At 45.2% G+C, this 26,389-nt stretch overlaps 2 protein-coding genes across 2 annotated transcripts; both read left to right on the forward strand.

Moving 5' to 3' along the window:
• The first annotated feature begins 36 nt into the window (after positions 1-36).
• LOC124467040 (neuronal acetylcholine receptor subunit alpha-3-like) lies at positions 37-11,437 on the forward strand. The gene is made up of 6 exons (XM_047019116.1): positions 37-239; positions 7,025-7,164; positions 7,355-7,399; positions 7,617-7,726; positions 7,907-9,149; positions 10,604-11,437. The coding sequence occupies exons 1-6, from the start codon at positions 179-181 to the stop codon at positions 10,727-10,729; spliced, it is 1,725 nt and encodes a 574-aa protein (XP_046875072.1). The 5' UTR covers positions 37-178; the 3' UTR covers positions 10,730-11,437.
• Positions 11,438-18,109: 6,672 nt separating this feature from the next.
• Positions 18,110-24,435, forward strand: LOC124467023 (neuronal acetylcholine receptor subunit non-alpha-3-like). Its single transcript, XM_047019093.1, has 6 exons — positions 18,110-18,349; positions 19,578-19,729; positions 21,168-21,212; positions 21,408-21,517; positions 21,919-22,840; positions 23,321-24,435. Exons 1-6 carry the CDS (start codon positions 18,283-18,285, stop codon positions 23,486-23,488), a joined length of 1,464 nt encoding a protein of 487 aa, XP_046875049.1. The 5' UTR covers positions 18,110-18,282; the 3' UTR covers positions 23,489-24,435.
• The last annotated feature ends 1,954 nt before the right edge of the window (positions 24,436-26,389 follow it).

Here is a 26,389-nt window from a genome sequence, read left to right on the forward strand (position 1 = left end):
GGGGGGGCGGGACAAGCAGAGCCTCTCCATGTCGGACTGGGAAAGCGCGCGCTGGTATCAACCTCTCCATGCTCGGCGCCCCGAAAATGTTTCACTGATTTCTCTTTCCACTCTTTTCGTTTATTCCTCAACCAACTTGCTTCTGTACACAGAGTACTCCCCACGCGACGACGTATAGATGAGTCTCTTAGGGAAACTCACCGTCGCGCTGGTGCTGGTGGTCCTAGTTCCAGCGCAAGGTAAGACGATGTGTTTTGATTGGGGTTTTGGAGTTTGGGTGTGCGACAGTGTTGTTCAATGTCGTATTTTTGTAATTTGTTCACGGGTAAAGACTGGCTTCAGAAGCCGTTGATTAAAAACAACACACAAATAAAGTAATAACTAAGGGTTATATACATGTCAAAGAATGTTAGTAATATTTCGTTGTTTCCCTTTTACATCTTACATCCGTATTTAGGACGATGCCCATTTTCCGTAGGGGAGCTAGAACTTTACTCTAGCATATGTCACCTTGAAGCTTGAGCTATGCGTAAAAGTAGTTTTTTTTTAAGTCATTGGACATTTGTTGGATTGAATATAAAACAACCTAGCCAATAGGATAAATTCGGCATTTAATATTGCAGCACTTCATATGTGACGTTTGCACGCGGGGAATTTAACGGACGAGTTAAGTAGTGTTGCCCCGTAGGATGATCAGATGTCTTCACGTGCCTCCATAATAAAGTCTAATGCGTCAGCCCTCGAGCCACCGGAGACTAGGCATCCGAGTAGCGCATCCACGCGCAATCAAACTCGTGTGGCATACGTTTCTCCCGCTCCTGTGTTCATTGATTCGTATATTGACAACGCTGCACACATTACTCACGTTTCGCTAGATTACATATTTTCGTCTTTTAGGTCAGAGTATGCTTCAATGGGAAATTGATAAGTATCACGCATATAGTAATAACTTTGTGTGGAGCTTTTGACACCGTTTGTAAAGGTCATCACTATACCTGTTCTAAACTTCGCAAAAATGCAAGCTCAGTGGGTTTGACCCAGACAGACTTACAGAAAACCAAATCACAGTGTCTCTATCTCGTTGCTGACCCTTACTGTGTTCAGGGCCTGGACCTAACCTGGTTCTATCCTTGTTCCATCCTGGTTCTATCCTGGTTCTAGCATGTACCCCCAACAATTCTAGTCTGGATATAGCCTGGTTGCACTCTGATTCTTCTTCTTCAGATCCAATGGGGGCGTGCATTCTTCCTGTTAGTCCCTCTGTCTCCTGGGCTTTTTAAGACGTTCTGTTCCGCTGTGTTCTTGTTTGAGGAACACCCCCCGGGAGCTAGTGCTAAGTGCCTTATTGTCACACTGTCACCCGGGCTTCACAGTGACAGACCTCCCCATCTAACAGTGTGGTGGAGAAGGTCAGGGGAGAGATGTGTGTGAACACCAGGTCTGGGGTGGAGTGGTGTCTCGATCAGCAAGCTTCACTGCAGTGTCCTTGAACTGGTGTGATCTGATTGTGAGACCAGTATGGTGTGTTTAGGACATGTTGCATTTTGTCGTACTCTTATTATCCAGTGGAGTTCAAGGAAATTACATCTTTATGTTGATATGAGTTTTGTGTCTTCAGATTGGGTTTGGTGTAATGGCTGTGACTGCTGTAGATGGAATGGGGAATTTAGTAGAAATATTTATTTTCAAACTAATTACTGACCCTTATTTTCACCTGTATAGTTTACAATACCCCCCCCCCCCTCGCCCTACTACATCCGTCATTCTTTCCCTCCTTCCCTCTGCTGGGTTAAATAGTCTGATGTCTTCTCCCCTTAACCTATCCCTCTATCTTCGTTCAGTCTCACGGTAGGTGTAGATGGGCTTAATCTGTCCTCTCCATGCCCCCCCCATCACCTCCTCCTTTTCTGCCCATCCTTCAGGTGTGTGTGGCCTGTATCTGAGCCTCGCAGTGTGTACCATCAGAGGAATACAATAAAACACACAATTGGGTTTCTTCCAACCCCTCCTCCCCTGCATCCAGTAAGAGGGTATTACAGCAGGTATTGTCTCAGTCACGCGCATCTGTGATGATTTGTTCCAACAAAAACAGAATTTGCTGATCCGCCAATCCAGGGATTGAAAGGTATTTTTGGTGACAGTAGCCGGATGGAATAATTTTTAAGAAGAGGGAGTCGTCAGCGACACCCAGTCCCTGTCACACCAATGACAGCGCACCATTTTAAGTACAACCACCAAGTTTTTAAGTCTGTTCCAACTATCAGAGAATATATCTAATATCAGTCTGAAGGTATGGTTGTCTGTGGAGATCTGGTATTTGGTCATTTATTCCACAACCAAACTTAATCGGTGGTTTCAAACAACAGCACAAAAAGTCTCACATTTAACGGTCCATTCACCTTAATGGCCATCATTCTTGAAGTGTGAATTTCAGGATTGCTTACTCGTTAGCGATCTGTGGTAAACATCTGGCCCATGTTTGACCCTTCCTCAATACCGAGTTTCCAGGATTGTAGATCTCTCACAGCATGAGCCCCTCTCCCTCCAGCCGTGGTGCTACAGTCTCCCAAGCCTGTCAGCCTTTCATGGTGTCCTTGTGTGTGTGTGTGTGTGTGTAAGTAGCTTGAGGATCCTCTTAACACGATTGCCTCACATAAACTTTGCTTGTAGACACACGCGTCTCAAACACACGGGCATGTGCACGGACGCAGTTGCACACACACACATTCGTCTTGCAAGAAACGGGACCCTCTCTATGCCCCCGATGGCTTATACCACCAGCCCCCATCCCATGTCTCCCCAGAGACATCATAGTCTTCGCCGCAGCCAACGTAGTGAGTCATAGCCATGGATGGAGGGATGAGAAAAGAAGGAATACTTCACAGCAGATTGAGGTGCCGTTCTTGAGTATCCCCACTCTCTCCATCCGTCCACGTACCCTTCATTGTAGGACGTCTCTGAGGTTTTATCTTCTTGCTTTACAGTAAATGCCAGGTTGTCGGTTGTATGTTAAGCCACTGTACATCTTCGTATAGCCGCTTCTGGCTTAAGCTGCATCCATAATGTACAACCATTTCTGTCTTCATCTCTCTCCCCATCCGCCTTTCCATTTGTTCCTCATACCTCTCTCTATCCCTCTTGCTATCCCTCTCAATTTTAAAACTTTTTCTTCATACTTCTTTGCATATATTTTTCTCTCATTCTCTCATCCCCTTTTCACTTTCTTTCATACGTCTCCATCCCTTTCTCCATTTCTTCCTCATATTACTCTCTATTTTAACATTTAGAAACAACTATCCACAGATATATCATTTAGAAGTTGTTTCTTAATATAATGAATAAAGATGCAGTGATCGATCACAAAATGTATGTACCCATTTGTGTTTGGCACCAAACCAACTGTAAAAGTCAACTTGAAAGAGTTTTCCTATTATTTGCATTACATCTTACATCAAATCTGTGATAGTCCAATTGAAATACACTCCTGGATCAGAGAAGTATATGGAATCAGTGAAAATCACAATATAGTTGTTCAGATATCAGCAGTATTTTCACATTGATGTAGCACTACAAAGTTGTTACATAGAAACTGATGGATGTGTATTTTTTGTACATGGATGGAAATACTTCGAAGTGCTCCTTTAAAGGTGTTCGTCATTTTACAACATGAGTGAAGCATCACCAAATACTGAATGATCTGAATGTTCCCTTCCCTGGGACACAGTCACCACTGAGCTGCTGCACCTTGATGTTCTCCCCCTCTGTCTGTCTGCCTGCTGCCTGCATGTGTACTCTGCATATGCCACTCTCTATCTAGCTCACCATGATTTACCGCCTGCTTCCATCTGACGCAAATGGTGAAGTCTGGACCTTTCTGTGGAGTTTGGGGTCAGGGATTCTCTTATGAAATCTGGAGTGTGTGTGCTCTGTCTGGCTATGTGTGCATGTGTCTGCGTTTGAGTGTGTGGGGGGGGGGGTGTAGGAATGGGATTGGTGTGTGTATGAGGTTCACTTGTGGGGGACGTATTTTCGTCATGGGGAATAGAGTTTATTTTTGTTGGAGAGCAGCCATAAACTTTGGATAACCCTAGGTAACCAAATTACCTCCCAGATCTGGACAGACAGCAGAAGGGGAATCAATGTGCAACACACACACAATCATGCCAGGCAACTTTCATTATGAAACGTGTCCCAAACAGCATGGACCCTGAAGAGAATAAACATGCTATCTCTCTCTCCTGGCTTTCTATCTCCCTCTATACTCATCTCTGCCACTCGCTCATGCTATCTCCCCCCCTCTCGCCTGCTCTGTCTTGCTACCCCCCCCCCCCTCCTTCCTCCATCTATCCCTTGCTGACACACACAGTCTTAGACCAATCAAGGCCTGGAAGCTTATTGTGGGACGTAATTAGTTCCCTCTGATCACGTCAAACCCATGCGTGATCAAAGGGCTCCCAGCTGCAAGGGCCACGATTCACGTGGCTCCGGGTGCCATTAGCAGGAAAGGAAAGCTCTCTGTTAGAGTTCCTAATTCAAAATCAATGCTTCCGTTGAAAGGACTAATGTGTGGTCGCTGGCTGTCTCGCTCCCTCTCAACGCCGCCTAAGAGGCGGCTTGTCAGTTCATCGGGACTTAGCGAGAAGGGGGATCAAGTGACGAGTGGATTTGTTCATTGAAAAAACAGAGCTCGACACAAAGTCTTTGACTGTGTTCTTTGATATATGAAACAATCTTTAACTCACTCTCTCATACGCTCTCAGACTCGTATTACTCATATTGAGCTAATTACCAAACTTTACATTAACTTTTGTTTAAGTTGAAAGGGTAAATGATTAAAAAGGGTAAATGTCTTTGTTATAGACCTTTCAAATGAACATTAGGAAAGAGGAAATTCCGGATCGGCAGAGCTGAATACTTTCCTTCATTCCTCACGGAGGACAAAAGGTCCAATTAATTAACAGATTATAATTGCCCTCTTTTCCCTTAGCCAATTAGGGAGGTTTAAACAAGCTTCTTGGAGCACAGCGAATCAGGGAGTGCCGCATGTTTTAAGGCAGGTAGCCGAGGCAGAAATTTACCCAGCAGGCCCCTGGAGAGAAGCTAGTTCATTAAATGCTAAGACTCTGCTCGCGCCACCAGACTGACCTCAAGAAAACTTCAGCAAAGTTTGGCTGTGATGTAACTCTAGAACCCTTATGCAGAGAATGTTTCCTAACATCAAGATAACCCTCATGCTAGTTTGCGTTTACATTTTTGACCACTCACAGAAAAGGAACTTGAATCCTCTCAGACTTCAAATCAAGTGTCCTTTAAATACTGTACATAAAAAAAATCTTCAAGATCTGATCCAGGTCTAAGAGAGAGTTAATCTGTTTAATCTTTTGCCCTCTCCTCCACAGTCTCCAATCTTCCATGTTGGTTGATGTAATCTTTTATTTTGACCTGTTTCATGTTTTGTCAGATGGTGTGTGTGAATGTGTGTGTGTGTCACACACAGTCCAGCGTGTGGTCATGTACACACAAGGGTGGTCGTTGTGTAAAGTGTTCTTTTGGAGAATATGAGAGAGTCAGTGTCTGTGGAAGAATGGGATTGTGGGATGTTTTCTCAGCGACCCCCGATGTTAAAGACCCACACAATTGAATGACCCTGAGAGCTGTGATTACACAGATACATTTCAAATATTTCGTTTTGTTTCAGATCGTTGATCATTTTCTTTTGTTTAGAAGTTGATGAATGAATAACTGAGTACACGATGCGAGTCACTTGGATGAAAGTGTCTGTGTCCCATTTGAAAGCATATTTTATTCATTTTGTCCTGTTTCGGCAGAGGCAGTAACAGCCTCTGTCCCTCAGTTCCACCATGCATGGTGCCCTTGCTGGCACATGTATGAGCAGGGTGCTGGTTGCTGTCCTCTGAGTAGACTGGCTGGTTGGCTGATAGATAGACTGACTGACTGACTGCCCAACGGGGTTTGGAACGCCTGACAACGAACAGTAATCCTGACTGTCTGACTAAGTTCTAAAAAAAGGTGAGTCCTTAAAAGCTGTTAGCGAGGCGTGGGGGTCAGAGTTGGTGGATGTCCCATGTGAGGGGACATTTTCTGCTTGGGCAGGCGTGGTTTCAGTGCGTCGTGCCCAGCAACTCCACCACTCAAATGTTTTGGGGAATAAAATGACCTTCGCGTTGGTGCAGCTGCACTCAGCATTTACCAGGAAAGCCTCACACACATATAAACAGAGGATAGGACACATTCTAATTCTGTTTCTGGATGAAATAGTCTGGGCCAGGGAGATTTGCTCAAAGTTTCCAGTTGCCTGCCCCCTCGTACATGTGCAGCTTAAACATGTGAGGTCAGATGGCTGAGCGGTTAGAGAATCTGCCTATTAATCAGAAGGTTGCTGGTTCAATTTTGGCCGTGTCGAATGACATTGTGTCCTTGGGCAAGGCACTTCACTTGCCTCGGGGGGGAATGTCCCTGTACTTACTGTAAGTCGCTCTGGATAAGAGCATCTGCTAAATGACTAAATGTAAATGTGACTCACACCAGGTTTTGATCCTCCATAGCCCTCTCTCTGTTCCCTGCACAGCGCTTTAGTTCAAACATTAATATAGACAGAGCGATGAAAGGATATGGGTTGAGTAGCACATTTACCAGATATACATAGCAAGAGCACAGCAGTTAAAGATCAAAACTACAAGTGATAATGGCATCACTCTCTTTTATTCTCTCTCTGTCCTTTCTCCTCTCTCTCTCTCTGTCCTTTCTCCTCTCTCTCTCTCTCTCTCTCTCTCTCTCTCTCTCTCTCTTTCTCCTCTCTCTCTCTCTCTCTCTCTCTCTCTCTCTCTCTCTGTCTCTCTCTCTCTCTCTCTCTCTCTCTGTCCTTTCTCCTCTCTCTCTCTCTGTCCTTTCTCCTCTCTCTCTCTCTCTCTCTCTCTCTCTCTCTCTCTCTCTCTCTCTCTCTCTCTCTCTCTGTCTTTTCTCCTTTCTCTTTCTCTTTTCTCCTTTCTCTTTCTCTCTCTAGATTGTTTTGCCTCCAAGGGGGAGGACCGGCTCTTTCGAAGGCTGTTCCGGAGGTACAACCAGTTCATCCGACCTGTGGAGAATGTGTCAGACCCTGTCACTGTGGAGTTTGAGGTTTCCATGTCCCAACTGGTCAAAGTGGTGAGGCTGCACAATCCAGTACAACTGTACAACATGACCGTGTACCAGAGGAGCGCATAATGATGACATTTCTATTCATCGTAGCAATGAATAGAAACATCACTTTATAACTTTAAACAACCTTTTAGTAACAGTGATTTACTGTTGAACCCCTGTGAAACCACATTCCTTTATTCTGGTTTTTCCCCAGGATGAGGTGAATCAGATTATGGAGACCAATCTATGGTTGACACATGTAAGTTGACTTTACACACTTTCATATGGAGAGGTTTAGAAAACAGCACAGTATATTGTGGCTAGTATAGTTGAGTATGGTCTCTTATCAAATAGTACTGTACATTAAAGTCTACTAGTCTAGCATAGGATAGTACATTATAAAAGATGAATCCTGCATTTACTGTTTACACTCACTTCACAACTCCATGTATATCATTGTTATTTCATCTCTGCAGATCTGGAATGATTATAAGCTGAAATGGGCTCCTATTGATTATGATGGCATTGAGTTTATACGGGTGCCTTCTAATAAAATCTGGAGACCGGACATTGTCCTCTACAACAAGTGAGCATCTCATGAATATTGGACATTCTGCTAATGCTCTTAAAGTGCATTGTAAAAAGGCAGTGGATGATGGAGTCCAATTATTTTAAGCAACCATGGGAAATTTTATTCGAATTATTTTTTTTTAAAGCTGAATGCTACTGAATGTTAATTGCTAACTGCTACACTTCTCACTACCAGTGCTGTGGGTGACTTCCTGGTTGAAGACAAAACAAAGGCACTGCTGAAGTTTGATGGCACCATCACCTGGGTCCCTCCGGCCATTTTTAAGTCCTCCTGCCCCATGGACATCACCTACTTCCCCTTTGACTACCAGAACTGCTCCATGAAGTTCGGTTCCTGGACGTATGATAAGGCCAAGATCGACCTAGTCCTTATTGGGTCCAAGGTCAACCTCAAAGACTTCTGGGAAAGCGGGGAGTGGGAGATCATTGACGCGCCGGGCTACAAACACGACATCAAGTACAACTGCTGTGAGGAGATCTACCCCGACATCACATACTCCTTCTACATCCGGAGACTTCCTCTCTTCTACACCGTTAACCTCATCATCCCCTGCCTGCTCATCTCCTTCCTCACCGTGCTGGTCTTCTACCTGCCCTCCGACTGCGGGGAGAAGGTCACGCTCTGTATCTCCGTCCTCCTCTCCCTCACTGTATTCCTGCTGGTCATCACCGAGACCATCCCCTCCACCTCGCTGGTCATCCCCCTCATCGGCGAGTACCTGCTCTTCACCATGATCTTCGTCACCCTCAGCATCGTCATCACCGTCTTCGTGCTCAACGTGCACTACCGCACCCCAATGACCCACACAATGCCAGCCTGGGTGCGCTCCGTGTTCCTGGGGGTCTTACCCCGGGTCATGCTGATGAGGAGGCCCATCGACCAGGGCTGCTCCTCGGGGGCGAGCAGCGTGGGTGGGGGAGGAGATGGAGGAAGTCTGACCAGCACGGGGGTAGGGAGCTGTGGTGGAAGTGGAGCAGTGGGAGGAGGAGGAGGAGGGGGAGGGGGAGGAGGAGGAGGGGGAGGAGGAAGAGGAGGGGGAGGAGGAAGAGGAGGAGGAGCAGGAGTGAAGAAGAGGAAGAACAGTGTGGTTGTCGGAGTCCAAATCCAGACGGATGGCGGTGCAGTGGGGGGCGGGGCCCTGAACTGTGTGGAGTATGGGGAGATGAACAGAAAGGGGCCCTACCGGGGGAAGGAGGTGCCCATCCCTACACCTCCGCCCCTGCCTCCTGTGGCCTCTCCCGCACCCGCCACAGTGCCCCCAGAGGCGGAGCTTCCCAAGCTGCCCCGGGCGCTCAGCACGTCCCCGCCCGTCAGCGCCGTGGTGGCGTTCTCTGTGGTGTCACCTGAGATCAAGCAGGCCATCGAGAGTGTCAAGTACATCGCAGAGAACATGAGAACGCGCAACAAGGCCAAGGAGGTAAACATACTGTGTCTTCATGCACTTTCTGAGTAAGTAGTCAATGTAAATAAACAGTATGGCTTTTAATTATAATTTCTACTTGTTTTAAAGTCCTTCACAGAGATTCAGGTAGAAGTAGGTGGCCCAATTTTGAGTTGGTATAGAGTCCCTCAGTCATCCGTCTTAGTCCTAGCTCAGCACCTGGGAGCTGAGGATTTGGATTATATCCTCAAGTGAGACCTGCAGATGTGAGGTGTTTCCAGATGCTGATATTACTCTGTGCTGTGGCTTGTGGTGGGATATGATAGAAACTGTTATTGGACGTCTGAGAAATGGGATGGCCAATAGTGCTGTGCCAAGCACTCTTAAAACGCCACAGCTGAGACACACACACACAAGCATGCACACACACACGCACGCATTGAGAACACGCTTGCACACACGTAGCACACACATACACACCCACATAAACATCCACGCCCCCACACACACATGACTGAACGTTATCTACTTCTTTGGTTTTTACCTGGTTTGATCTAAACTGCGGCAAAGCCTTTTCCACGTGAGGCTATAACGGGCGTGTAAAGCTGTTTGTGAGCTTTAGCATTCTGGCCTCTCTTCCTGCAGCCTCCTGATACGTTTGTGGTTGGCCAGGCTTTTCTTAGTAAGGCCCCAGTGTTTAAATGATGCATACACAATGGCTATATCCCTCAGTAGACTGGGGCATTACTGAACCAGTGGAGCACATCTGACTGTCTGCTTCAGCTTTGCACACACACCTATAAAGGCACACACATGCATACGCATGCATGCATGCAAGCACACATGCAAAAGTACACATACGCAACTAACCTGACACGTACGCATGCAAGCACGCACACACAGGAATACCACTCGCACATTAATACTCACAAACACACACACACACCAGACCCTAAATCCCAGGCCAGGAGTGCAGGGTGTGTAGAGATGCCATGTTTCATCTTTTCTCTCCTTTACTCCCCCTCTTTGACATTCCATCACTTCCTTTAATCCCTCGTTCTCACTTTTGCATGAGTATTTAGCACACTTCCGAGTTAAGACTATTTTACTATACTAGTGTGGTGGCAGCCTATAATACCGTGACGGTTAGTGGATGATCTACTGGAGCTGGAAATCTTGTGGCTTTTGCAGATGCCGTTAAGGAAAGGTCAATGATGTGTTTTCACAGAAGGTTTGTCAGTGAGGGAGGAAGGGACAGAGATATGGATGTAGGGGCAGGAGTGTTTTGCACATTCCCACGTCCTTCTCCTTTCTTATAGTTTTGCTCGTCTTCTTTGGCCCTCAGCGACCCGTGAGTCCCTCCGCTCTCTCTAGTTGTCACTCTTTTTTTCCCTTCCTGTTCTCGCTCACGTTTTCTATCCTTCCCTCTCTGTCTCTTTCTCTCGCTCCTGCTCTCTCTCTTTCTCTCTTCCATCACCTTCCTTTCTTAGGTGGAGGATGACTGGAAGTACGTCGCCATGGTGATCGACAGGATCTTCCTGTGGGTCTTTGTGACAGTGTGTGTGCTGGGTACTGTGGGACTGTTCCTCCAGCCTCTCATCAGCTTCTTCACGTGAACGCCACTGGACTCCTCCTCTCCTCCTTTCCTCTCTCCTTCCCTTTGTGTCTTTTATTGGGTTTCTTTATATGAACTACTGGACTTTTACGTACATATTTCTCTCTGTCCCCCCCCCCCCCCCCCCTTTTCTCTCTCTCAGTCTTCTGTCTCCCATCTCCCTCTTGTCCTTTCCTGTGTATTCCTGTATGTTTGCTGGTCTGTTCAAAACCTCCCCTTCCCTGGTGAAGAATGCCAGCCTCGACCGGAGGCTCTCTGCTGCTCCGAGCTCTGTGACTGAGGCCGTGTTGATAACTGAACCGTGATGGTGTACCGTACATGTCATGTTGTAACTGTCGCAAACAATCTGTTTATTATGCCGACTGTTTGTCAGACAACAGCGACACTGTGTTAGGCTGTTTATACCTAAAAAACAATCAATGATGCATGTTGGCTGTATAGGCATATTATGTGTATTATACAGACATAGTTGTAGGATGTTCTTATCAATCTCTTTCTCTCATACACATAGTATGAAAGTACGCATCTCACACACTACCTGCTCTCTGTTCATCTGTACTAAATGTAAAGATACACTTGAACTGCACCATTTGATTAAACTTGTAAACTGACTTTACATGCCTAAAGTCTGTGGAGCTTGTATCTAAAGAGGGAAAGTAGCAATGTTTTTTTTGGTGTGGTTGTATCTCTGTTTTAGTTCTGAGTAGTGTGTGTGTGTGTTAGAGAGAGAAATACCAAGGCTTTGGATAAAAGCGTCTGCTAAAATGCATAAATGTAAATGCTGTGTCCCATAAGCAAATATTCAATAGATTCCAACATTTTAAAAGTGCTCTTCTACATGCAGTATTTTGAAGGCAGGGTGTAAATCTGTGACCCTGTGGAAGTGCCCTGTGCAGGTATGTGTGTTTGTGTTCATGTAGCAGATGGTTGGGGGTGGGGATAATGCTAATGTCATCAGGAAAGGGTTAATGCCACAATGGGATTATTTAAAAAACAGAATTCTCATTGGGGTCAACGCCTTTGGGAGCTGACAGGGAGAGGGGGAGCATGTCTGATATCATACCCCCCCCCCTCCCCCAGAGGCTAGGAGACACTGAGGATAAAGGAGAGGAGGAAAGGCAAGAGGATGACGAGGAAGTGAAAGGCAGGGCAGCACTGGAAGAGGAGAGGTGGAAGATATGGTAGGAGGAGAGGAGACAGGATTGACAGAAAGGGAGAGAGGAAGAAGGAAGAGAGGAAAGAGAGGAATCGGCTAGGAAAAGAGTAGATAAGGGAAGGAATGAGGGCAGCAAAGTCAACCAGTGCTTCCTAGGAACAGCCAGAGGGCTTTTTAATGTCATTTGGGTTTTAATGAGTCATGACTTGGTCTGTTGTAGACTCTGGCCGGATCAGAGTCACATTTATATCAACATGATCCTTGCTCTTGTGTCAATGTCAAATGTAGACATGCACTTGCCCACATACTCTACACACAAACTTAGATATTTGACTTATTCCCTCTCTATTCTGGGGGTCAAAGGTGAAGCAGAATATGCTGGTCAGCTTTCTCTGTCTCTCCCGTTGCCAGGCGAGAGTCTAAGTCTGTCTGAGTCTGTGTGTTTGGGTAAATGGGGAATATGACCTCCCTGGCCTGCCTGGGAAGTCTGGGGGCTGAATCCTTGTCAGAGCTCTGACTACAGCCTCTGTCCTGGGGGGAGGCATCTGTCTGCTGGGGAGTTGGTGTGTGTGTGTGTGTGTGTGTGTGTGTGTGTGTGTGTGTGTGTGTGTGTGTGTGTGTGTGTGTGTGTGTGTGTGTGTGTGTGTGAGAAGCAGGATTCGCGTCATTGCTATGGAGATGGAACAGGTCCTCAATGTGAAGTGAGAAGAGTGTATTTGAGAAGGGAGAGAGAGAAAGAGAGAATATTTTGTGTGTCCCAAGTTAAAGACGATGACACAGAAAGAGGGTGACAAGGGCTTCCCAGAGGAAAAGTCATTTGAGGCGTGAAGTTGATCCTCTTCTTTCCCCTGGTACCATCCCATCTCCACGACCCATCTCTTCCACCTCAGCTTACCTCTGTTCTGGACGTCACCGGAGCTCTCCCTCCCTCCCAGCCAGCAGCTCCCCCCAACACGTCATCCATGTAGCAACGGTCCTCAGTCCAAGGCATTACTGGTTGGCAGGCAGGCTGGCAGGATGTTTGGCTGACAGGGAGTGTATCTCTTTAATGATAATGCAGAGTGTATTTTTATCGCATGGCTGGCTTGTATGAGGCCTGGTGCTCCAGCCTGCCTGTAAGTGGAAGGGATTATACATTATTAAGAGTGACTAAGGATGAATATTTTACATGATTCTTTTCAATCGTCAGAAGCTCCACCGCATTGAAGACGCCTTGCGAAAGTGTGTGTGTGCATTGGTGCGTGTGTGTTTATTGACGGTTCATATTAGTTGGGACAGGATGGATATCTCTCATGCACCATGTTTCATGTAGTCAAACTTTTATAAACTTCTGGAGTCTGACATAATTCTGTGAGACAAGATGCATTCAGTGTTTCCTCTTCGCCTTCAGGCTTCCTCTCTCTCTCCCTCCCTCATTCCATGTCTCTCACTGATCCCCACTGATCCCCCATGATGCCCCGCTCATCTTCCCCACATTTGTCCCGTTCCACCTCTCTTTTCCTACTGTTTCAATCGTTTTTTCTCCCTTCTGTTCTGTTCCTCTCTCTGACACCTATTTGGTTTCTCCCTCTCCATCTGTCCCTCTCTGCTCTCCCCCCAACTCTGTTGGTGAAGTCTCACACACCCCCCCTCTCTCTTTTTCTTTCTGTCTCTCTGCCTTTTCTCTCTCACTATTTCTTCCTGGCCATCCTTCTATCTTTCCTATATTGTTCATCCACAGCTGTCTGTCCAATAAGCATTCGTGAGGACCAGGGTAGGAGGGGGAGAGGGGAGATGATAGGGGATGAGTGGGGATGGCTGCGGTAAGGCGGTGCTTGACGTGAAACCGCACGGTAAGTTGGGGGGGTATTCTCCAGTGTTGGCGGAAGAGAACGGTACGTGCCAGGGGCCAGTCGACCGTGGCTAACCAGAGGAGACTCTGTTAAATAATTCATACCGATGAGAGGCTCTGTAAGCGTCGTACACACACAAGTCCTAATGCACATACACACCCAGGCAGACGTTCTCTAATATACTTTCACAAACACACCCACTCATAGAGGGCGCGGTTCTAATTTTGTTTGCCGCTGAATATTTATGGTAGCTCGGACTAAGGAACACTGTCCGCTAAATTAGGAAAAGAAAACAATGTTTGTTTTGGAAAGGAAATGTGCATTTGCTATGGACTGTATTGTCTTTGTGTGAGAGCATTAATGTAGACCGAAAAAGCTATGATTCACTGTTCCTTCATTCAGATCCGTGCTTTTGCTTTTAGATACTTCCAAAAGTATAGTATTCCAAAAATATTATACAATTTTTAATAGTACAAACTTTTTGTAGAATTTTCTTTGATGATTCTGCACCATACTCCCTTTTTTATATCTTGAATTTGAAATGTAATATAATATACACTTTTTAGAAAGTGATAAATTTGTAGTGATTAAGTTGTAAAATGGCTATTATAAACAAACCATACACAAACCATTTGTGTATACATACATGCAACAAATAGATAGTAGGCCTACTGTCTATCATGTCTGTGTGTGTCAAAGTAACTTAAATGTTTCCCCCAAATGTTCTCAAGGGTCAGAGTTTTTATTTACTGGTTTACATTCATGCCTCTAAGGGTCCTGGTATCAATGACAGAGTATATGAAGTTAGTGTATGTGTTATGCAATGTCATGTGTGAGATTGGTGGAACAAGGACTACGCATGGGGTGATGAACATGAGGGAAGAGTTCCCTGTACTGTAATGCACAGCACACCCCTATGGCAAACTGAGCTCCACACACTAACATGAATGTGCCTGGTGAAGTCATGTGTGCACAGATGTAGCCTATGTGTGAGAGAAGGGAGGGGGGACAGGCAAAGGCTGCTGTGATGATCCGGTTAAGGATGAGCAGAGTGAGAAGTGCCTCAGAGAAGAGAGAGCGAACAGGGAAACCCCTAAAACCCCTAATTGACGACGTGCGTGTGTGACCAAGTGTGCGTGCTTGTATCATGCTCAATGCCGCATTAGATGAAAGACTGATCGGTTCGTGACAACAAGCGCTAAATTCCTTCACTGACAGATACCAAGATAAAGACAGATAAAAAAAGAGAGAGAGAGAGACAGAGAGACAGAGAGAGAGGGCAAAAGAGATACACTCTTACACCAGCTTATTAATTTGTTCGTTAGGCATGATGACTGAGTTACAGTAGATGATCGTGATGATAGTGTGTATGCAGTGCTACATCAACCATCCATACATCTCTCACGGTAATGTGTATGACATTTGTGTATAAGCTGGTTATCAACTCATCTATGTCTTGTCCATTAATGAGTACTATGTAGCAGTAGCGTGGCCAGAATTCTATTTTGTGGGTGCCAAATCTTAATTTTGGGGTGTTATCAATGGGGTAAATGGATTGTGGCTACGCTACTGCTATGTAGTTTGGAGAGGTGCATAGGTTTCCATGCACCATTCCAACAGTGATCTACCAATATCTCTGACAGGGTATCGTGTTACTAGGAGCAAAATTATGGGATGGCGTGTTTGCTTGCATGCTCACGTTGAGAACATGTCCAGCCTGTTTTTGGACATTGTTTAACACTTCACTGATGGGAAGTATGTTGTCAATAGTCCTCTATGTTCCATAGAGCAAATGTGAGGCAATGACTGTAGTGTGTCTTCTTAAATTCATGGGAGTGTTTGTGACACAGAGAAGGGATGTGTCTTCGGTGTTTTTTCAGATATTTGGAGTGTGCTTGGCAAATAAAACTTTCCAGAGGATGCTGCTTTAGGCAGGCAGACGGACATTCCTGTGTTATTCTACCTAGCCTTTGACCTCTGAACTCAAAAAGTCCACAATCATAGCATGCACTAGGAAATTGCTAAGTGGCCATTTTCTGCTAATCCCTCTCCTCCTCCTGGCATGTGTGTGTTTGCTCCCTGATACAGTTATTTTCTGCTCTGAGCCAGTTCCCTCATCACAATCTGTGCCTTTGAGTGTTTGGTCTCCCATTTGTTGGTTTTCGGACCATGAAGTCTTTGTTGATGAAAGTCTTATACTCCTACAGATTAGGAGACCTCTTCATATCCATTCTCTCACATCTCCAACAAGCTAAGTCTGCATTTCTAAAACTACGTCAAACAATCTTTGGGTTCAGCTGCAAATCACTATTGCTAGAAAATTAATCTCTCATCTTTCCCTTGGTGCTTGTGGGATCTCTAATGGTATTAACTGCGATTGGAACAGTGGTTTTCCTTTGAAGCTCGCCTGTTTGAGGTTTGATGGCGGTAGTTGGCCTTTCCTGGTTTATCTGTCATGTCTAATCCTTAAAATAACAAACAGATTAAGATGAGCCCTCAGGTCAGAAAACACTAGGTTGTGTCTCTTATTTATACTCTGTGAGTGAAGTCAAATTATGCAGACAATAATAATAAGACAAACACAAATAACAGAAAACTGAGATGCCAACAGAACACACACACACACACAAACACACACACAGACACACACAAGCTAAAACACACAGTATGCACTTACATATGCATTTAAACATACACACTTTCTCTCTGTCTCTCTTTCCCACACAAACACACACAGACACACACGCTGCAGCTGCCCCCGGTCACTCAGGATGAGAACTGGCGTACAGGTTTCTAGCCCGCGAGAATACCCCTTTTCCGAGCGATTAGGAATGGGGCGGGCGACGGCGGCAGGAGAACGGGAGCCTCTCTGAGGCAGCAGCTGCCCACCCCGCGGCCCCAAGTGGAGCGGAAAATCAGGATAATTTCATTGTGATAATCAGCCTCCCGTTATCCTGGCCACTTCCCTAGAACTGAGAGGAGTAGAAATACAAAAGAGATAATTTAGGACTAAATGTCTCCCAAAGTGTGTGTATGTGTGTCACTGTCTGCACAATGTGTGTCATCTCTCTTTAAAGATATCGCTCTCTCTTGCCCTCAGTTAATCTCCCTCTGATTTCATCTCTCCTGGCTCGACCTGATTTGTCTATGAAAAGAAAGCACAGAAGACTAAGGCACATGTCCAGCTGGATCATCCCCAGGGAGTCTGGAGTCTTTTCTCTCTCTCTCTCTCTCTCTCTCTCCCTCTCTCTCTCTCTCTCTCTCTCTCTCTCTCTCTCTCTCTCTCTGTCTCTCTTTCTCTCTCTCGCTCTCTCTTTCTCTCTCTCCCCCCTTGTGTATCTCAGTGGGAGGTTGGCACCTCACAATGCCCCTAGGAGTGCCACCAGTAGGAGTCAAAGGTTGGCATTGCATCTGGGCACATTGCACTGATGCACACCCAATTATGCCACACAAATCCTGATGCTGTGTCCAGCTCCACCCCCTAGCCCTCCTGAGACACGCACACACACACACACATATACACACACACACACCAGACACAAACAAGCAGACACTGACACTCCCTCGGCTGCTGCTAGTAAGGCACGTGAGGAAAGTCAGTTATGTTATGCTCGACTGACCTTAGAAACATCGGGCCACAAGATAGACAGAGAGAGAAAAAGGTGAGGTGGAAGGGTGAGGGTACCACATACATGCTGATGTAACCTGCTAAAGCACATAAAAACTGAGAGGAGGGGGGTGGAGTGTGAATTTACAGTAAAATATCACTGGTTGACCTCAATAAAGCATCACTGGCTGGCCTCAATAGTAAACCTTTGTTCATTTCTCAATTTTGTATCTTTGTTTCAAAGGAAACCATGTGTGAAAAGGATCCACAGTGACGACCTATGGGTACCTGATGGCACTGTATGGAACTTTACTGCTTTACAGCGCTCCCCAGTGGCTGTTACGGTATTGACATGCACTCCATTTAGGAAATGGAGTCAACAAGCAACGGGAAGGCAACTTGTGGTACAAAGTTTCTGTTTTCCATGAGTATTTCTCTTTTTGGTATGATGCTTGAACGCTTTGCTTTCAATTACATTCAAAGATGACAACTGTAGAAGTTGCCTACATAAAAGCTTTTACTTAAAACAAAATGATTCTAATAAAAAAAAAAAATGAGCATGGCCTCAGATCTTTTGTTTTCCGGCGAGGGCGCACGACTGGAATACAGTTATCTTTAATTGGTTTGAGGCAATTTTATCCGAACCGCCCCTGAGCTCGCGTCCTAGTCTCGCCAGCGCCCCCTATCTTCCACAACTTACTACTGGGTAACAGTTGTGGCCGTGCATGCCTCGCGCTGGAGAGACGTGCACTACGGCTGTGGCGCGTCACCGGTGCCTTTTCTCCTCGCGTCAAGTTTCATTTCGTGGAACCGGGGCTCTGTTTTTTTTATCACCAACTGTAATTCAGGAGAAAATTCTTCTTTCTTTCGGAATGTTATGTAACTTTCAACCCGACGCAGAGGCTGTAACTTATCACTAGTTTGAATAGGTTTAGGTTTCCAAGGAAAGGAAAATCACTATGAACTTGCGACTCTCCCTATTCTTTGTGACTGTGTTGTGTGCGCTCTCCTTTGCCACTATACCGGGTAAGTAGCTATGACTATATTCGAGAAATTGTAAACTTCTTGTCTCAATTCCCGTAGTCGTGCATGCAGTTTCTTCTGTAGCCATGTCAGCATTAAAAGGCACGCTTTATTGTTGATTATTGATCGTGAGGTTGATGTGTGTTTTTTAATCTTCCAAAGCGTTGATTTTGGAGTTTGATCCTACTCTGTCTAAGCACCTCCTAACAAAAAAGCCCTGTTCACTATTCATTCCACGGAATCGGGTTTGTTCTCTGGTGCGCGTGATCCCGGTCTGTCCTGCTGGCCGACCGCCTGGATGACGAAATGCATCGGGGACAAAACAGGGGTCCAATGACGGTGTTTATTATCCGACTGTGACCTTTCCTTCCGCCAGATACAATTTACGGTCATGAAATGTTTGATGAACAGTTATGATCTGTTTGTAATAATTACATGACAATGAGAACTAAAATGTTGTTCTAAATGACCTCTTGCACTCACAATCACTCACTTTTATAACACAAATACACAAGCACCCTCACACACCAACATTAAGTGAGTACAAGTGAGTTTCTCATAATATGAGTCCTAGAAGGAGATGATGTGAGGTCAGGCAGATGACCAGCCAGAGGGGGATGAACTCCCCTGGCAGGTCAAAGTTCTCAGACACACACACTCATGCACACTCACACACACTCACACACAAAGGGGAGGAGAAAAGAAGCTCTAGATAAAAGGCTAACCCTAAACAAACTCTACCCTTGGCGTCCCATTTGAGCTGCTGCCGTCGCTCCTCTTGAGTACCAATGTCCATTATCAGCAAACAGCCCCTGGCTGAAGGGTGTCTGGGTGACAGGCTAGGTCACTCCACCCCTCTCTCTGTCTACAAACATCCTTTCCTTTTACACCACTCTTATGCTATGACACACTCTGTCCCAGTGCTGAGTTGTTAATTTAGCCACAATTTTGTTGTGTGTGTATTCATAATAAACAGTAAACAGTGTTTCATTTGCATTTTCTTTTGTCCCTCAGTTTCCTTCCTGCCTCTTAACCTACATGTCTCCTTCCATGCCTCTCTACCTCTCTCTACCTCTCTCTACCTCCCTCCCTCCTTCACTTTCTCCTTCTTTTACCTTATCTTTTACGCCATTTTCCTCCTGTTCACCTCCCCCCCTTCCTTCCCTCTTTACCTTCCTCCTTACCCCCCCCCCCCCCCCCCCGCTCTACCTCCCTCCATCCTCTCTCCCAGCCCCGGGTGAGTTTGTGTCCCTGGCAGAGATGGAGGATGCGTTGCTCAGGAACCTGTTCCAGGGTTACCAGCGCTGGGTCCGACCCATCCAGCACGCCAACGACACGGTCACTGTACGCTTTGGCCTCAAGATCTCTCAGCTGGTGGACGTGGTGAGGATGCTTGCAGTGCACACACAGGCACCAACACACACACACTGAGATGAAGAGAGAGGGAGTGGCAGAAGGAGAGACACTGTTGCATGCAGAGATGCGTTTATTCAAATCATAATTACATGTAAAAGACACTGCCTTGGCTTTAGTTAGGAAGCTAATGGTGTACTATCAGTCAGAGGGGGCCTCTAGCGGTTGAGTTGAGGGGCTGTCCATGGTGCTGAAATCAGCACCACTGACAAATTCAACTCACTTGTCCCACAGTGCGGCTGTCCATGGTTCTGAAATAGCCATAACCCATATCTCCAAGTCCTCCTCTTTACTTTCCATTCCCAACAAGAGCCTGATTTAAATCTTTCAATAACTGCCTGTGATGGGTTAAGATGGTTTAGCTGTTATTGAGCTGAGAACATAGGGAGCTAATGGAACATCAGTCCCCATGTGCTTAAAATATTAATCCTTTTTCTCCATGCCACCTCGCTTTCCACCAAAAGACTGTATGTGTGAGTGCTATAGCCTAAGTTATGTATAAACTAGCATTGTATGTTCAGTTGCTGACAGTCATGGCAATGATGGTGCAAAGACCTACCACTGAACATTTTATGAATTCAATAAAAAAGTATTTTTTTTTACCAACAATCAGCATACTGTAATGACACATCATCACCCACAACAACAGCAGGTAAGGTGTAGCTGCCAACACAGCTTTGTGTGTTTTTAGGTTTTGCCCTGTTTCAGTGACGGAAATGTATGTGTTTGGTGGATTAATTTAATTTGGTTGATGGAGTGATTTTCTCTGTCATGGGTTGTCTCCCCACTCTTATTTCTCCATGATAGTATGTGCCAGAAGACATTTTCTTCTGTTTAGGCAAGGTCATAACTTTGTGACATGACTGTTTTAGGTGGCTCCGGATATTACGTGAGGTTTTGTAGTAGGTTGCTAAAATATTGAATGGTCCTTTTGAGAGAGTTTGAGAATGAGACCTACTCTGACACAGAGAGAGAAAGAGAGACTGGGGAGGGATGTTATTGAAAGATTGTGTGTGTGACAGAAAGAGAGCCTCATACACACCCACAGATTGTGAGTGTGTGTGTGTTCCAGTGTTCCCAGACAGCAGACCTGTATTGGATTACAGTTCACCTCTGGACTATGTGATCACCGCAACATCAAACTGACTCTGACAGCTGTGTTCCTGCTCAGCTAATACGATTCACTGCACTCTTTCTCCTTCTTGCTCTTGATCTTTTTCTCCCTCTTTCTTAACGAGCCTCTACCCTGGTGATGTAGAAAGGCCACAGTGTCAGTACGAGACTGATACAAAACTAGCTGTTATTCCCTGTTTCTGTCTCTTTTCTCTCTCTTCCTGTCTCTCTCTCTCCCTCTCTTTCTCCCCCTATCAATTAAAATGAATGCACTTTTTATGATTTCTTCCAACAGGATGAGAAGAACCAGTTGATGACCACCAATGTCTGGCTCTGGCAGGTGAGCAAAATAAAGTTTATTATTTATTCAGAACACTTCATGCTCTGTTTGGTCCTGTTAATAAAAAGGGATGTATTTTATCTAGATAAACATGAGTATCCTATAATGGAGAGGTTTCCAAGCCCTGTATGGTTAAAGTTATAGTCTGGAATGCAGTGTGTGTGGGTTATGCCACAGTAACATGTTCCTCGACAGGAGTGGATCGACTACAAGTTGCGATGGAACCCTGCTCACTATGGAGGAATCACTTCCATCAGAGTTCCCTCAGAGACCATTTGGCTGCCAGACATAGTTCTCTATGAGAAGTAAGAGGAACTTGTATGACTTGAAGCAAGAAAATACATTTCATATTAAATAATTGTGATGATATAGTGAGTGGCAAATATTTTAAGGTCTCGACAAAGGACTATAACAAATCCACACTCCAGTATTCTTAGAAACTGATTTATTATTTAAATTAAGAAATAGAAGAGATTCATTAAGATAATGACTTAACGGTCTTTAAGTCTGGTGCTGCTGTGGTTTTAGTGGGAGATAATTACACACCGGTGTGAATGGATTGGGAGGCTAACAAATCGAGCATTGCACATTGCTCACAACATAACAGCAACCTTTTCATTTAAATGATTATGATTAAATTATGGTTAGTATTAATTATATGATGATTCTTATGGAATAGTGACTCTGCTGTTGCTCCGATCACCAGTGCTGACGGGCGCTTCGAAGGCTCCCTGATGACCAAGGCCATTGTCAAGTTCAACGGCGCCATCACCTGGACGCCGCCGGCCAGCTACAAGTCAGCCTGCACCATGGACGTCACCTTCTTCCCTTTCGACCGGCAGAACTGCTCCATGAAGTTCGGCTCCTGGACGTACGACGGCAACATGGTGGACATGGTCCTGATCGACGACCACGTGGACAGGAAGGACTTCTTTGACAACGGCGAGTGGCAGATTCTCAACGCCACAGGGGCAAAGGGGAACCGGAAAGACGGCCTCTACTCTTATCCCTTCATCACATACTCGTTCATCTTGAAGAGGCTGCCGTTGTTCTACACCTTGTTTCTGATCATCCCCTGCTTGGGCTTGTCGTTCTTGACCGTGCTGGTGTTTTATCTTCCGTCAGACGAAGGAGAGAAACTGTCGCTCTCCACCTCCGTCCTGGTGTCGCTCACTGTCTTCCTGCTTGTGATAGAGGAGATCATCCCTTCCTCCTCTAAGGTCATCCCCCTCATCGGGGAGTACCTGCTCTTCATTATGATCTTTGTCACTCTCTCTATTATCGTCACTGTCTTTGTCATCAACGTGCATCACCGCTCCTCGTCCACCTACCACCCCATGTCGCCGTGGGTACGCAACCTCTTCCTCCAGAGGCTACCCAGGATGCTTTGCATGCGGGGCCATACCGACCGCTACCACTACCCCGAGTTGGCACCTGAGAGCCCCGAGCTGAAGCCCAAGACAGGGGCACGAAAGGGGGGCCAGAGGGGCTCTGGCGAGGCCCACGGACAGGCCTCTCCGGAGGGGAAGGAGGACGAGAGCCAGGCCTGGCTCAATATGCTGGAGAGGGCTACGTGCTCAGTCCGCTACATCAGCCGTCATATCCGTAAAGAGCACTTCATCCGAGAGGTGGGGCAGCCTGAAATGTACCTGGTTCATTCACATTTAATAGATTTCAGTGTTTTTCTTCTTTTTCTTTTACAATTTCTCCATACTTAAAATAAGGTGCAGTATATAGTATATTACAAATACAATTTGTAACAATAAAAGATTGTTAATCTTATTATTATTGGTAGAATGTGCTGTTGTGAACCCTAGGTTGTACCTTCTGCCCTGTATGACGTTTACATAGAATTGAACTGTACAAACCTATGGAACCTATTTCCTATGGAGCGTTTTTCAGAAACAATTTTATAATGCTGTGTTTTAAGTTTCTAGTGTGTGATGCGAATGCACTCTTTAAGCAAATGCTGTTCATTATAACACAAGAAAGTTGTGTCATGACTATTATAATAATTGACACAAAGAAAAAGAATGTAAACATATTCTAACATTCTTATTTTCCTTGTTCTTGGCATTCCTGTTGTTCCCTGCTCTTCTGCCTCCCAGGTGGTCCAGGACTGGAAGTTTGTGGCTCAGGTTCTGGACAGGATCTTCCTGTGGGCCTTCCTCACCGTGTCAGTGTTGGGCACCATCCTCATCTTCACCCCTGCAATCTACATGTTCCTCAGCACCCCCCCGCAGTCAAATACAGCCCCAGAGACCACTGGCCCCTAGCTTAGACGACCCCGACACTACCCTCACCCACTTCCCTTCTCTGTATCCACCCTGAGTCAGCACCCACGACCCTTTCCTCGGTCAAGATCTTACTGGTCTCTCCACCTCGCTACCTGTACCCAGCATTGGAAGCTGATCAGGTTGGCTTGGTTCTGCCCTCTGCTCATTCTGCCATGGCTTACTTAGGCCCAATTATGGATCTCACCATGTCAACCTGCAAGTACTGTAGCTTAGTTCTTCACCCTAACATCTCCACAGCTGGCAGTTCTTCTGTGACTCCGCATTTCATCTAAGTAGATATGTGGATGATCTATTAAAAGAGACAAGACTCACTTACAGTGTAAGGGGGAGGGTGTTAGATCAAAGTTGTGCTGGGTATTACAGATTATTGCTTTAAGGTCATGTAATGTAGTTCAACATCAAGATTGATCTACCTTCGATTAGTATAGTACACCATAAATATATTGCAGTGTATTCAATAAATAATATATTTCACTAAGTTGTAACTACAGTAATACATACAACTGACATGCAACATAGTACCTATACACTTAATCTTTTTATACTGTGGAGTTATTTGTTTGAAGAAAAGAAAAGTTAGATTGTAGGATGTTGTCAGTATCCAGGTCATGGATTGGACAAGTATTTTACATGGGAATAGTCAGCGGGGGACCTCATTATCCAGAGACTGTGTGGGTGCAGCTAGTTTGTTTTGACTTGTTTGTCTCAAGCTTTCTGTAGTGTTCTCTTCCAACTCCCAACCCAAGTAAGTTTGGGGATTTAATAAATTCGAGGTTGTTTTGGGATAATCACAACTAGTGCAAGCACAATTTCTACATCAAGATTTTAATTAATGCAATATCAGACTGGGTTACCAACTGTAAGCTTGACGGTAAACACATACATTGTATGAACGGATGCAAAGTTCATCAGCCACGATTTTGAGTCCTGGAAAAAAATAAAGATATTTTCAGTAACAGAAATTATTCCACTGTGATTTTAATGTCTGGTATGAATAAAACATTTTATGAATGAATCATTTGTTTCAACCACTAGGTTGCACTGTTGTTACAACCTTTATTTTCTGTATCCCCTCTTCCTTTCAGATAAGCACCAGGCTTTCGGAAAATATAATTGTCATAACATTTTTTTCTCCAAATGTGGCAATGTTTGTCTTCAAAATGCAGATCACATGTACGTATCCAAAACGCTTTTGCAAGGTGCAGGAGTGCTGAAAAGTAGTGTTCCTTTTTTTGTATGAATATTTCCAACCTTTTAAGTGCCCTTTGGGATCCAAATATTATATTGGTGTTATATTATGCTAATTTCTTGCTTTAATCATAACAAACCTCTGCCATAATCATAATCATCATGGCGTAAATGTGCTCCATCCATGCTAGAGTAAGAACAATATGTTGATTCACCAAGACTGATTCATGGGTACAACAAGAAAATCTAGTGTTTGGTAATCTAAAGGCCCCGTCACACTATAATGTTCTGGTCAACGTTCTATGACGTTAGAGGAAACGTTGGTAATCGTCCATGGTCGCTGGTATAGTGCCAGAAGAGCGTTGTGCGGACGCTGGTGACGCTGGTAATCGTCGGTGATCGGCGGAAAACGCTGGTCCAAAAAAAAGTTTTGAACATGCACAAAAGTTTTTATGGAGACCAGCGTTTGATTTTTGCACATTAGTGGAACGTTTGACTAAGGTTGCACGTGCTTGGCTATCGTTAGTCAGTCGTTACTAGTAGTTACTTTAGTGTTACTTTGTTGTTATTCATCGTTTGCTTCGTTTTCATCGTTTGCTTTCGTCACATGTCGTTGCGACCCAGTGACACGTCATCACACGCTAATAGTCTTCCTTGGTTGCGTCATGCGTTATAGTCACACATCACAGTCATACGCCAGTTGTGTACACCTCGACCTAGAACGCTTGAAATTGAACAATTGGAACTTTCAGAAAACGTTGACCAGAACGTTATGGTGTGACGGGACGTTAATCGGCAGAGAACACTGGTCCCCAAAAAAAGTTTGTACAAAAGTTCTCATGGAGACGTTTCATTTTAAACGCTGGATAACGCTGAAGAACGTTTGTGGAACGTTTGACTAACGTTGCACGCGTTTGGCGGCTCGTTCGTCATCGGATGAATCCGACTCGCAGAAGGGCCTCAGGACTTTGTTGATGCCCTTCCGGGCCCGGCGAAAGTCCTTAGCACTCAGCCCCAGCAGCACACTTTTGATGTAGGCAGCGTAGGTGGTCCTCTCGGTGACTGGCTCGGGAGGCGGCAATTGCTCACGCAGCATAGTCAGCATCTCCCCGCTCTCCTTGGCCTTCCTCTTGAGGGTCTCCATGTCGGAGGACACCGACAGGGCTGGGGTGGGTTGATGTTCTAAGACGGGGACGGTCTCAGCAAACTCGTTAACATCAACCCTCTCCTCCGTCGCTGCCCGCTCAGCCTCATCCAGGTCCCTGTTAGTTTCGGCCATAATCGCCTTCAACTGGAAAGACACGGAATGACACAGGTAAACACAACATGTTTGACAGTAGACAATTGTACATACATTTGTCTTTTACTTATTATTCAATACTGTAGTCTAATTATATGATTAAGTCAATATCCACATCAATACTTACACTCCGGACGGGCTTCGAGCGGTGGTTGACAGCACTGTGGAAAAAGAAAAATTTGGTTTTTATCCATGACTCCCTCTCTGTCAAGTCTTGCTGGCCCTGCCCACTCTTTTTCTTGTCCAACCTGGTAGATATTATAAGCATACGTTAAGTATATGGTAAGTATATAAGTATATGGTAAGTATATAAATGCCATTATTATTAAAGTCATGGCAATTATTTGAAGCAGTTTCATAATTTCAAACATAAATACTTGCCTAGTGTATAT

This window comes from Hypomesus transpacificus, chromosome 1 (genome assembly GCF_021917145.1).
Source record: "Hypomesus transpacificus isolate Combined female chromosome 1, fHypTra1, whole genome shotgun sequence".
Classification (NCBI taxonomy): Eukaryota; Metazoa; Chordata; class Actinopteri; order Osmeriformes; family Osmeridae; genus Hypomesus; species Hypomesus transpacificus.